Genomic DNA, 13,559 nt, shown 5'->3' on the forward strand with positions numbered 1-13,559 from the left:
TTAGTTTCGACTTCATGACCCTCTTCCTGAAAGAGAAGGTAGTTTCCACAGGCTCAGAGTAGGGGACTCGTCTGTTCTGGAATGGGGCTGGAAGTTGGGCAGGGTAGAAGAGGTCAACGACCCCACCCTCCCAGCCCACTGAACTAACTAGAGGAGAGTCAGGAGGTCTGGGTAGTTGTTCTGCCACTGACCTTGAGTAAGTCAGTTGATACCTGGGCTCACACTATGTAAGGTTATACTAAAGGGCTTCCAGTTGTAAAAATCTGATTTTATAGGTGGCCTGAGCAGAGCAGCTCTAAGCACACCTAGAGGTGAAGGAAAATAGGAAGTGGAGAAAAGAGGAAAAAATGGGGAATGAGAGATATAAGAGGCTGGGAATAGGGGAGAAAAAGTTATAGGTCAGGCTTGATGGTTCGATGCCAAGAAATTGCCGTCCCTGGGGTAGAGACGGACTGCTGGGGACAGAGATGAAAACAGTTTCATTTCTATTTACTTGATCGCTTTAATCTCAGCCAACACTTTGCTGTCAGAGAACACGCCTAATGCAGCCGAATTGCATGGCCGCTTGACCTATTCTTATTTTATGACTTGATTTAAACCCATCATTGCTTAGTACCCTTTGGTTACTGAAGTCTCCAACCAAAGAGACCAAGATACTTCTGCATTTTATTGTTCTGTTGTTAGGCTTCATAATAGAAAGACAAGGAAACCTGCAGAAGTAAATGGGAGAGAGCAAAGAACACGATATGGGATCAGGAAGGACGGCAAGCCTGGAAGCGGCGCGGGTGGGCCCAGAGGACGGACTGCATTTCCCAGGCTCAGTCACCACGCGGCCCCGCCCCCTCCGCCGCCGCGGCCCCGCCCCCTCCGCCCGGGCGGCTGGACTCTGCGCCCGCCCGACTTCCCAGCGGCCCTGTGCGGCCCGGGCATGCCCAGTGTGGGCGCAGCGGCCCCGGCCCTGGGAGCGCCCTGGCGCGAGTGGGTGGCCGGGCGCGAAGGGGTGCGGAGGGGCGTGGAGGAGCCGAGCGGGCCAGCGGTGGGCCAGGGTCCGGAGCCGGAGCCGCGGGGGCAAAACTGCCGGGTAGGTGCAGTTCTGCCGAACCAGGCCCTGGCGCCGCGCAGCCTGCGCGCGCGGCAGGGGCCCCGGTGGCTAGGGCGGCGAGGGCGTGTGAGGGCAGCAGGGCCCGAGCGCGGGGTTGGGAGGTGCGGGTGGGGGCTGCGCGCGGGGACGCCTGGCGGGAAGGTGCTGCGGCGGCGGGGCAGGGCCGGGGCGCGGGACGCAGCCCGCGGTAGCCGGCGAGCCTCTGCCCAGGTGCGGCGCGGCTGTCTTTAGCTCCGCGCGTGACGGGATGTGAGCGTGCCCCGCGCCTCGTGCACGGCTGTGGTGGCGGAGGGAGACCAGCTTCCAGCCGGGTTTGCCAAGGAGCTGGGGGGGAAACGGGTCCGAAGGGACCTGTGGGCTCTGAGCATCCGGGGAGCCCGGTGGGATGTGAGGATGCTTACCTTTAGTGAAACTGGAGTGGGATGTGACAGCCTCCTGCTTTCCGGACTTGGGTTTCTGGGTTTAGTGACTTAGAAAGTACGGGACCGTGCCGCAGTAGATGCTTAATAAGTTCTCATGACTGTTTAGGAATTTAATGGCCAGTTGTATTTACAGGCTTACGAGACATTTTGTCCATGGGATGCTCGGGTTAAACAAAAATCCTCATCGCAAAACTTGAGTAAAAAGCCCCGACTGAGGGTTCAGACACCGGGGTTTTGAAGTTCGCTGTAGCCTTTCACGTGCTGTAATCTTGGGCAAGCCATTTAACTTTGGAGGTTCAGTTCCTCCGTCTGTGAAATGCTGTGAACCAGATGCATCTCACTTACGTCCACCACAGTTGGAGGGTTCCCTCCCTGTTATACAGTCTCTGGTCTCAAATCGTGGCAGGTTGCTTTTCTCCCTGCCTGAGCTTTTTGTCAAACCGGATAATATTTCTGGATATTCCGGATAATTCAAATAGGATCTGCATATAAAATTGAAGTGACTTGTCCTTCACAGACCACTGTTGGTCAGTAGGTAACCTGCCACTTGGTACTTGCAGAAGCCAGTTGTTAATGGCCATGGTTCAGGTAACACAGCTCCTCTCCTTGGATTAGGACCCACATGCTTCCAGCTGTGTCAGCACCTTGTGAGAAACCCAGACTAACTAATCGGCTTCCTTAAACTCCCACATTAGCTCATTCTGTAGTGGGATTATGTTTATGTAGAAGTTAAGTTTTTATTTTCATGTTACTGCACTTTGTACTCAAAACCTATGAAAAATTTTAATACTCTTAATTCATAGATGAGGAAGTAGATGGTTAAAAGTGAATCCATGATAATCTTTAGAAACTAGTGTCTTATATATCATCATTGAGCATTAACTATTCACCTGTCACTGAGTATCCTATCACTCAGGTGTTTTTTGTTTGTTTTTAAGTGGGAGCATTAACAAAAGTTTCTTACCCTAGAAACTTCTCTACCTGAAGTGAGTGCATCTGGGTAGGATTTGACCCAAGGAGAAGATGGTACATACAGTGTTGTGCAAGTTGCCTTCCCTCTGCTGTATTCCCTGCTCTTCCTGTTCTGGGTGGCAGTAGTCCAGTTGGGTCAATAAGGTACAGTTTGGTGAAGTGGTCATTAGGGAAAGTGTGCTTATGTTTTGAAATTCGAGGTGTATAGAAGCTGCCTGTGAAATTGTCATTATGGTCTATCTCTTAAATTAAGAATACCCTAGATTGGTTTAGTCAGGTTTGAGAATTTTAGAATCCCAAGTCCTTAATTAAATTTTTGAAAATGGGTTTTGCATTCATCTTAGACATTACATGGGAGCGTAGTATTTTAAAAATACTTATACACGTGAACTTTCAAGTTATTATTTTATGAAGCTAGATTTCTCATTCACCTAAGAAATAAATAAAATGGGAAAGCTGTAGTGTGTTAAAGAATGTTTATACACGTGGACTTAACCTTGTTTTGGCCTAGTTTAAAATTCATTGTTTCCTGCATGCTTGTTGAAATTGTACATATATGTATACATTAAAAGTTGGAAAACAGGGAAGGCATATTTGGGGGTCTTGGTGGGAAATTTCACATCATACTTTGAACTTATCTGTGTGCTGGAGGGCCCTGTATATGAAGTGCATATTTAGTAATTTTTGTTAGAACTTTCATTTTGCTCCTGTATTTGTATTCAAGTAACATCAAGCACAGATATTGCTTAGGAGGATATTGTAGTGTAATTATCACCCATCTCATGATCTCAAATCTCAAAAGTACTTGGGACGTGTAGGAGGGATAGTTAGGGACATCAAGGCCCAGAGAAGGGATTCCTAGTCCATGTAAAAGTGAAAGGGTGGTAAGTGATTTAAAAATTTATTGATTTCAGGTTTTTCAGTAGTTACAGGTGTAACTTCACTTAGTTAACAGTGCTAGTATCTACCTAAGTGCTAGAATCTACTGCACTCCTATTAGAGAAGTATGTGGAAAACGTCATCATGTAGAAATGTACGTGAGTAACTTGAAGATAAATATTTTTCCCCGCTTATGCTCCGTCTGTTTCCAGGTGCTTCATGATGAGACATTTGGGAACACTTCTCTCTCCTTTGTGTAGTTGATAGTTTGGGCGGTGAAGAGATGGCTGACAGTGTCAAAACCTTTCTGCAGGACCTTGCCAGAGTGAGTACGTCAAGTCATCTTTTGACCCTTTTGCTGCAGGAACTGACTAGAAAATCCTTTAGGTATTTTTGAAATTTTTATTATGTTTGTTGGGTTCTTCACCTACAAGTTTTCATTCTAATCCACACTACTCGAGGGAGAGGTATTATCCTGCATCTCACAGAAGCTTGGGAGAACTGTCTAGTGAGTGTCTGTAGTATTGAAATCCTGTTCAGCTTGGCTCCAGACCCTCTTTTTTTTTTTTTGATAAACTTTATTTATCAATATATATATGTTTTTGGCCATGCCACATGGCTTATGAGATCTAGTTCCCCGACCAGGGATTGAACCCGGCCCTTGGCAGTGAGAGCGTGGAGTCCTAACCACTGCACCACCAGGGAATTCCCTAAACTTGATTTTGGAATACTTTTAGAGTTGCAGGGCTGTACAGAGAACTCCCCTATATCCTTCACCAGGTTCTCCTAATGTTAACATCGTATGTAACCATGGTATGTTGTTGAAGCCCAAGCAGTGAACATTGGTACAGTGCTATTACCTAAACTACTTTGTCCGGATCTACATTATAGGACCTGTCTTATTCTCCCATTCTACAAGGCGGGGATGATGATGCTCTGGAAAAACGTCCCGTAGAGATCTGTTCAGGATGTAGTCACCCACATGATCAGTAGCACAACATTCCATTATAGTGGCTGTCTGAGGTCTAATGCCCTAGTTGTAGCCCCTGTAGCTCTATTCCCGGGAGCAGGAGAGAGGCCAGTTCTGACGGGGAGTGGAAGTGTTTAAAAGTTTATTATCTTTGAATCAAAGAGGGGGGAATTGAAGGAATATTTTAGAAGGGCCAAAGAGAATTCATGTGATCTTCTTTTAATACCTTATGTCCTTTTGTGTGATAAAATTTCAACCCTGGATCAGTTGTACAACGTGAACTTTGTGTGTCTCTCTGCCCCACTAGACTGTAAGTATCTCAGAAGTGGGGATGCTGTCATCATCCTAGCACATACTAGGCCCTAAGCCATTTGAACTTAACTATCTTAATTTTAAACTGTTTGTAGAAGATTTAGAAGTTAAAAAGCAAAATAAGATTAAACATTACTCATAGATAAAAGACCAGGTAGGTGCATGCTGCCAATTTATGCTCCTATCGGCAGGTACTTCATAAACTTGTCCATTTCTCTGTATCCTGACAGTTTTCTCTAAAATTTGTTTTGCTCATAACAATAGGTGAAAATGCCATTCTTAAATCCAGGTTGGCCATTGCTTCCAGAATGCCTTTTTCTGCTGCTGCTTTTTTTTTTTTCTTTTTTCTTTTTCTGGCTGCGTGGCATGTGGGACCTTAGTTCCCTGACCAGGGATCGAACCCGCACCCCCTGCATTGGAAGTGTGGAGTCTTAAACAGTGGACCACCAGGGAAGTCCCCTTTTTTCTGCTTCTTGATGAAGTTGAATACCCTAGTCCTTCCCACTCTACTTTGGACATAAATCTGTTGTGGTACTTACTAAACTATAAATTTTTATTTCTTTATTTTTTTCTTTTGGTTTACTTGTGTACTTTTCCTGCTGAGTTATAAGTTTCCTGAGCATTTCCATATGTTGTCTAGCTCATTGAAGATGCTCAATATGGGAGTGGGTGGATAAATGAGTGCAGTCCTTTGAACTGGGTAATAGGCAGTTCTGAGGTTTGTAGTAATAACAGTAATCTTTCTGCCATTGGGGCTCTTCCAGTCATTGGCAAGTGCCGCCGTCAGTGACTTATAGACTTAACAGCCCTCTTCCTCAGCATACACTGTTTAAAGCCATTCTTCTCCAGCTACACTACAATGTTGTTTCTGTCTTATGTGGCATGCTCTTATCCTACAGCTTTGCACACTTTTACAGTGATTATTTCTTTGTGTCTTCCATTAGCCTTGGTCCAGCCCTGGTTCTTTCTTGAGACCAGTGTTTAATCTACCCTAGTATTGCTAGTTTAGTACAGGATGTAGATCGTACTTGTAGACATTAGATTGATATTGGAAGAGTATAGAGGAGGGCAATAACTTGGCTTTATAGTATCGGTAAGTGTTAGAGGGAGTAGAAAACCACTATTCTGCAACCATGTTATTCAAGATTGGTTTGGGCAAGAATTGTTAATTGATGCTAAATCTAGGGGAGAGGACTTGATGAGCAGGATATTTGCCTGGTCTCAGAAATGTCTGCCCACAGATTACTTATTAGTTGCAAGGAGAAAAATTTGCAACCATACAGTGGAGCTGGATAACACCTTGACTGAGTATGTAAAATTGACATCACCAGCAAGGTGAGACAGACATCACATGCCTCTGGATGTAATATCTGGAAGGGCACACCATCACTTATGTGATATTCCTGCCAAAAATATGTAACCTGGGACCTAATCATGAGGACACAGACCTAAATTGAGGGCATCCCGTAAAATGACTGACCTGGATACTTCATAAAGGAAGACACACTAAGGAGCTGTTTCTGATTAAAGGAGACTGAAGAGATATGAGAGCTAAATGCAACATGTGTTTCTGAACTGATGTCTGATACTTGAGGGGTAAAAATGCTATAGAGGGCATTACTGAGACAAATGGGGAAATTGGAATATGGACTGTAGATTAAACTGTTTCAATATTTAATTTCTTTAATAGATAACTATATCTAAGAACAATATTGTTCTTAGAACAATATTGTTCTTAGGAAATATACACTGAACAATTAAAAGTAAAGAGACATGACACAGCAACCTACTCAAATGATCTAAAAAAATGTATATATACATATATATATATATACACACATATATATATAAACAAGAATAAATAACAATGTGGCAAAATAGCTGGTGAATCCTTAGAAAGGGTATTAGGGAGTTCTCTGTTCTTGTAGCTCTTCTGTAAATTGGGAATTATTTCAAAATACAAAAGTATCAAGGGTCCGCTAAGCTTTGTAGCAAACTAAGTACCATGATTTCCACTGTTATTTCATCACTTTCCTGTATGTAACTTTGGAAAGTCTTCTGATCCAAAATCTTCCCTCTTTAAAAGTAATACTCTTGTGTATAGGGAATCAAAGACTCCATCTGGGGAATTTGTACCATCTCAAAGCTAGATGCTCGAATTCAGCAAAAGAGAGAGGAGCAGCGTCGAAGAAGGGCAAGCAGTGTCCTGGCTCAGAGGAGAGCCCAGAGTATAGAGAGGAAGCAAGAGAGGTAAGGAGTGGAGGCTGATGTCAGAAGACATCTGAATTCCCTTCTGTGGGCACTTTAGGAAGTGATTAAACTTAGTATAGAATTCAGACACTACATAGTGACTTGGAGTTTCAATACCCCATTATTTGTCTTTTGTGCTTTCTCCCCAAAAAAAGTTACAGGTGATTTCCCCCCACTCCCCTCACATTGAATTAAACTGGTGTCTAGCAGTAATCCTTGTTCAAAATGTCGTGGTGTTTAAAAGAAATCAGGATGGTGAATAGAGAGCCATAAAAAAATTACTTGGATTGGTGGATACTTCTAGGAGTGCCTGTGTGGATTTTGATAGAAGAAGCTCAGACATCCTCTTCTAGTCTCCAGTCTTGGAATTTAGAAAATATAGTTTTTTTGTGTGTTTGCTTTTTTTAAGAAAAACTGCTTCTCTTGAAATATTTTTAGCCTTTTCTTATTGACATTAGGAGAGAACATTGGGATAACAGTAGGTGCTGGAAAAATAAAATGTCAACAAAAGATGTAAAAAGGAGAGCTACTGAATGATACTATGGAAATAGCCTGTATGCCTTTTAAGCTAAATACATGTGGTCTTTTCCAGTGAACCACGTATTGTTAGTAGAATTTTTCAGTGCTGCGCTTGGAATGGTGGAGTATTCTGGGTAAGTTCTTTTTCGTCAAATTCCAGGTGCCTTATAAGCATCTTTATTCAGATTATTTTGGTGTTCATGGTTCTCAACTGTCTTCTTGAAACTGAGACAGGTAGCTTTCACCTGCTAATACGTGCTTAAGGCCATGACTCAGGATTCTGTGCACCTTCGTTCATTTTATTCCCACTCAGAGAAAACTTGTATGTAAATGTCAGGAATAGATAGCCCTGAATATACACTTTTTTCTTAAATGACTTAACAAGTTTTAATGTTAATAGGTAACAATTTCTTGTGACATTGTCTGGACATTTTGGTTAAGAGCAACTATGAGGGCTCAGAGGGGAAAGAGATGGATATGGGCAAGCTTCTCCCTTTGTCTGGTCATAGCAATGTCCTCGAATTGATTACTATTGAAACTCATACCAGAAGGTTGCCTACAGCTGACTGAGAACCAACACAGGCTTAAGTGAAATTTGAGTACTTTGAAGAACAAATAGTTAAGTATTTTCTTGGACTTGAAATTCAGTATAATTCAACTTGTTAATCTAAACATTTCACAGATGTTTTTAGGTGTTAGCTTTAATTAATAAAATATGACTGTGTACTTAGTATATGCCTGTAGTTTGGTGTGACTACTAATTGAAATGTTCTTCTAGTCCCCCAGAAGTTTTACTGTTTTCGTAGGCAGTGTCAGGTTTGTACTCCTCAGCTGGAGAATTGGGAAATAGAACTGAGTCCAATTTTGGTACCACGTCAGGGCTCCTAATTTGTAAAAGACACTTCCATCTGGAAAATAATTACACTGAAGCTTGGAACTCCTGTTTTAAAGAAGGACTTTTAATGTTTACCTTATTTCCTCTCTCCTTTAGTTCAGTCTCCTTTTGTTTTATCGAGTGTTTATTCCCGTGCTTCAGTCAGTAACGGCCCAAATTATTGGTAAGTATGTCCATTGCCGGGGTGGGAGGTGTTTCCCTGTGTCTCCCTCAGTCTATTGAATACTTCCTCTGTACCTGCAGCTTTAGATGTTTTTAACTCAAATCTCTCAACAACCCTTTGGGTATTGTTACAGATAGCATTTTATAGATGAGGAAATGGAAATTGGTTACCAAGGTTAAACCGTTAGTAAGTGGCATAGCTGGGATTTGAACCAGGGTGGTTTCCTGCATACAGTGTACTGCTGGTCACTGACATATCAGTCACCACCCGGTAAGCAGGTTTGTCTCAACGTAAGCAGCACATCTCCGTGGCTACTCTGAATTGGAGTTGTGGCCAGAATTTGGTGTGTCTATGAAGAATAAGACTCTCTGAAATAGGTGCAGTGATGTGCTGGCAGGAACCAAAGATGTATGTGTGTGGAGTAGGGGTTGCATATTTGGTCTTCTGGTTTTCCATTTCTCCAGTTAAACTAACAAGCCTTTCCGCCCTTCTTAGGTGATCCGTCACTACATGGGGATGTTTGGTCGTGGCTCGAGTTTTTCCTCACGTCAATTTTCAGTGCTCTTTGGGTGCTCCCCCTGTTTGTGCTTAGCAAAGTTGTGAATGCAATTTGGTTTCAGGTAGGTCCAGGGCAGAATGGAGTCTGGGTTTTATGGCATAATGGATCACCAGGTGGCAGGTTTCAGCCTGCGAAGTTAGTGGCCATGTAGGGAGCGATTTCACCGCCTTAACTTTTCTTGGTCAAGCAGCCAGTGGGTGATCTCTGTGCTCTTGTAAAATGGAGTTATCCTCTCAGGTCACCAGAGCATCTCATGGCCAGATGTCCAGGGGCTTTTCTCCCCTGGCAGGTCTCATGGCAGATCAGTGGCCTTAGCTTTGGGGCTGGGTATTGAGGCCACTTAATTCATGTTTTGCTGAGCTCCTTTCTCTCTTACAGGATATAGCTGACCTGGCCTTCGAGGTATCAGGGAGGAAGCCTCACCCATTCCCTAGTGTCAGCAAAATAATTGCTGACATGCTCTTCAACCTTTTGCTGCAGGCTCTTTTCCTCCTCCAGGTGAGACTGGCCTTCTGGGCACATGGAGCAGATTAAGAAAAGACGATTCACTAGAGGGAGCTTCACAAAGACAGGGTGTCACATTTATACCCAGCAGATACGTTTATGGGAGGCAATGATTTGTAAATCATTTTTTCACAGAAACAACTAGAGACTTAAAATCATAAAATGGTAAAGAAACATGAATTTGCCTGCTCCTCCCTGCCACCCTGAGCATTCTTCACTCTCCTGCTATTTAGAAACTTGAGAAGCAACTATCAGGCTATCTGGGTAGAGAGTGATGACTCAGAGTGGCAGGTGAACAGTGTCAGGTCTCTGAAGCTTTGGAATTAAGATTTTCCATACTTGTTCTTCAGGGGATGTTTGTGAGTCTCTTTCCCATCCATCTTGTTGGTCAGCTGGTTAGTCTCCTGCATATGTCTCTTCTCTACTCACTATACTGCTTCGAATATCGTTGGTTCAATAAAGGTAAGCCTGTCTAAAGAAACTCAGAACTTGGAGGCCCAATTTGGAAATGGTGCTGCTAAGTAGACTTCTTAAATTCTTCAATACTTAGGCCCTTGGCAAATCGTCTTTGTAATGAAGCAGCCTTTTTGGCAAGAGGGGACTTAGATTTGGCTTGGGGGGGTTAACCCTTAACTTTGTTGCTGGGGAATGTAGCAGTGTAGCATCATCCTTATGGAGCTTAATGTCACGTAGCTCTGACAGCCATAAGATGGCATAAATGAGCACGAGTTATTTTGAATTAGAGAAATTAATTTGACGTTGGTGCATACAGATTATTTTGGGGGATATTTTGAAAGTCCTTGGCATATTTGGGTGTGGTTGGTTGAAAGGGGTTAATTGATTCCTAGAGGATAGCTGCCTTTTTTTGATTCTTGCTTTGTTCAAGACTAATACTTACAAAGGATTCTGGTGTTGTAATTCAGAATTCACTTAGCCTGCCAGTTTTGAAATTGTGATTGTTCATTTGTAAACCCTTCGCATAGAAGCTTTATCAGATTTGGACAATTCTAATTTATATGCTTTAGTTGTATTCTAAATGGCAGGTCTGTACCTACAACTCAAACCTCAAATAAATTGTCTACCATATTTAGTCATTTGACTAAAAGGAAATATGCAGCCTAATTGTATTGGCTCCTTGTTTTAGGAATTGAAATGCACCAGCGATTGTCAAACATAGAAAGGAATTGGCCTTACTACTTTGGATTTGGTCTGCCCTTGGCTTTCCTCACAGCAATGCAGTCCTCCTACATTGTCAGGTAATTTGACTATAGGGACTTGAAGGGGACTGGTAAAAATACTCAGTGTAGGGAGCACCTTCTGTATGCCTGGTTCTGTGCTAGGCATTCTGCATTCTTATTTGGCCATCAGGAGGTCTGTAGGATTTTTTCTCCCTGACAGATAGTCATAGACATTTGTCAGTTAGCTTTTTTTTTTTTTTTGCCCCGTTTTGCGGCATGCTTAGTTCCCCAACCAGGGATTGAACCCGTGCCCCCAGCAGTGGAAGTGCGGAGTCCTAACCACTGGACTGCCAGGGAATGCTCAGCATTAAAATATAGTCTGCATGATCATATATGCCATATTCTTTCTTCTGTTTTGCTTCCTTGAACAATGTTAAACATAGCCAGCGCTTAGAAAAATCCTTTTTTTTTTTTTTTTAAAGATGTGTTTGATACATTAAGGGTCCATCAAGCCATGATATTTAGCACTGGAGGCAAAGAACTTTGGGCTTCTAATATCTTCAAAGTCATGGCTGTTTTGAAGGTGACTAATTATTTCTTTTTTTTTTTTTTTAAACAGTGGCTGCCTATTCTCTATCCTCTTTCCTTTATTCATTATCAGCGCCAATGAAGCAAAGACCCCTGGCAAAGCATAGTAAGTATTAGCCAGTATTAGCTAAAATGTATTAAGTTTTTTTGGTCTAAAGTGTTGGGGCCATAACACTGCAATCATGTGAATGAGACATTTTTGTTAAGGTTTTTTAAAAATAACCTTACATTGCAGGAAACTATTAATATACAGTTCAACAAGAGAAACACTTCTGGGATGTATCCCAAAATTTTCCCCATGCATATGTGCACATATGTGTTTCAGAAATTGCTGCTATTATACATATTCTTAAAATGTAACAGTTCACCGAATAAGGCACTTATACCTGTCGTTGAGCTCATTTTGTAAGAATGGCCAACTTTATAAAAATAGTGGGCCATGTGTTCTGGCTACAGGAGTTTATTGATAATGAGAGTAAAACAAAGTATTTTAAAATGAATCTTTAGTAACACTAGCACTCTGAAAGTTTTATCACTTCAGAGAAAAGCCCAATCTTTTGATCAGTTTTGGTTAAGTCAGTGAGGATATACTTATTAGAAATTTCCAATCTGCTTTGGGTTCTTGCATGTTCTTGCTATCCAGTAAATGCTAAGTGTGTATCTTAACGTAACTAACTTTCTCTTGAAGCTCTCCTGAAAATGAAATACACATAGCATATGATATCTTCAGACACAGCTTGAAGTTTGTACCCTAGAAAGGTACTTCTTGAATCAGAATTAATCTAAAATAGAACTTTATTTCCTCTAAGCCCCGATACTGCAAATGGTGATACTACTGCACTTCTGACAGGACCCAGTGCATTCTTTAGTTGCTGCCTGTTTAATCTGTGTGTCTAACCTCTGTACATGCTTGGTCAAATTTCTGGTGTCTTGTTTTCCCCTGTATCATTTTAAATTGAAAGTAGTCAAGTAAGTTGTCAAATAATTAAAACAATTTTGCTCAACTGGGGGTGTCTAACAGGTTGGGTCTCTTTTGCCTTTTAGCCTTTTCCAATTGCGCCTGTTCTCCTTGGTGGTTTTCTTAAGCAACAGACTCTTCCACAAGACGGTCTACCTGCAGTCTGCCCTGAGTAGTTCAACTTCTGCAGAGAAGTTCCCCTCACCACACCCATCTCCTGCCAAACTGAAGGCTGCTGAGGGCCACTGAGTCGCCTGCCACCCAGAGGGGATGGGCGGGATTGGAAGGATGCCGCGTCAGCTCTTTTTCTTATTCACCTCCCCGACCAGGGAAGGCAGGACCCACTCTGCCAAGGGCCCTGTGCATATTACCTTCTCTCTGAGGAATCGGGATTTTTGTCTGGTGCACGTAAGGCAGAATCGTCCTGACACCAGTATGGATTTTAAACACCGGTGAGTCTGAAAGGACCACAGGTTTTTCTGCAGCTCTTTTCTAGCATTTGCCAGCCCCCGTGCCTGGACTGATTTGAATACTTTTTCTCCCTGTGCCATTTATCCTCCCACCTCCCCTTCCTGCCTTCCACCACCCTTGGATGAATGGATTTTTGTAATTCTAGTTGTTGTATTTTGTGGACCTGTTGTTTTGGTTTTTCTGTGAAGCACACTTATTGGACGTGGGAAGTAAAGGAGACTCTGCTGCTCCTGGTCACTCCCGTTACAGCCATCACTGTCTTGTTTCTTATAACTCAGGCTAGATTTGGTCTCTTGCTCCACTGCAAAAAAAAAAACAAGCCTGAAGAGATGGGACAGGAGGAAAGACCTCACAGCCAGATCTGCTGGGTTTTGAGGAGTGGTTTTCTTTCTTCCCCTTGAAGGGGAAAAAGCTTTTTTCACTGGTACATTTAAAGCTCCCCCAGCTATAGGGAGGTACCAATTTTGGACAAGTGCCACTGCAACACAGAATGCTCAGAGAACCTGAACTTTTAAACTCTGGAGGTCTGAACTTTATTGTTGGTCACTGCTGGGTCTGTCTGGTATTTCAAAGGAATATTGGGTGCTGCAAATAGGAACTGAAGGGGTAAACTTATTAAACCCATTAAACCTGTGATTGGTTGGTGTTTTCCTGTCATTTTAAAGAGACTAAATGTGGGGGGGGGCAGGCGTCAAAGCACTTGTACAGTTTTAAGACATCACAAACGTGAGCTTGTTTCCCACAAATGTGTAATGGTTGAAATTTACAAGTCACTTCAAGAAACATATGCATGGAACCCAGGACTTGTCTTGGATAA

The 13,559-nt window shown here is 42.7% G+C and overlaps 1 protein-coding gene across 2 annotated transcripts; it reads left to right on the plus strand.

The window, feature by feature from the left end:
* Window positions 1-896: 896 nt before the first annotated feature.
* EI24 (EI24 autophagy associated transmembrane protein) lies at window positions 897-13,378 on the plus strand. Of its 2 annotated transcripts, XM_030840543.3 has the most exons (12): window positions 897-1,081; window positions 2,494-2,640; window positions 3,588-3,700; window positions 6,762-6,907; window positions 7,500-7,560; window positions 8,418-8,484; window positions 8,980-9,104; window positions 9,422-9,541; window positions 9,898-10,009; window positions 10,692-10,803; window positions 11,345-11,419; window positions 12,358-13,378. In XM_030840543.3, exons 3-12 carry the CDS (start codon window positions 3,659-3,661, stop codon window positions 12,518-12,520), a joined length of 1,023 nt encoding a protein of 340 aa, XP_030696403.1. In that variant the 5' UTR covers window positions 897-1,081; window positions 2,494-2,640; window positions 3,588-3,658; the 3' UTR covers window positions 12,521-13,378. The 2 variants fall into 2 exon arrangements, with proteins under 2 accessions (XP_030696403.1, XP_030696410.1); XM_030840550.3 differs by lacking the exon at window positions 2,494-2,640.
* Window positions 13,379-13,559: the final 181 nt, after the last annotated feature.

Source organism: Globicephala melas, chromosome 8, assembly GCF_963455315.2.
Source record: "Globicephala melas chromosome 8, mGloMel1.2, whole genome shotgun sequence".
NCBI classification, from domain to species: Eukaryota; Metazoa; Chordata; class Mammalia; order Artiodactyla; family Delphinidae; genus Globicephala; species Globicephala melas.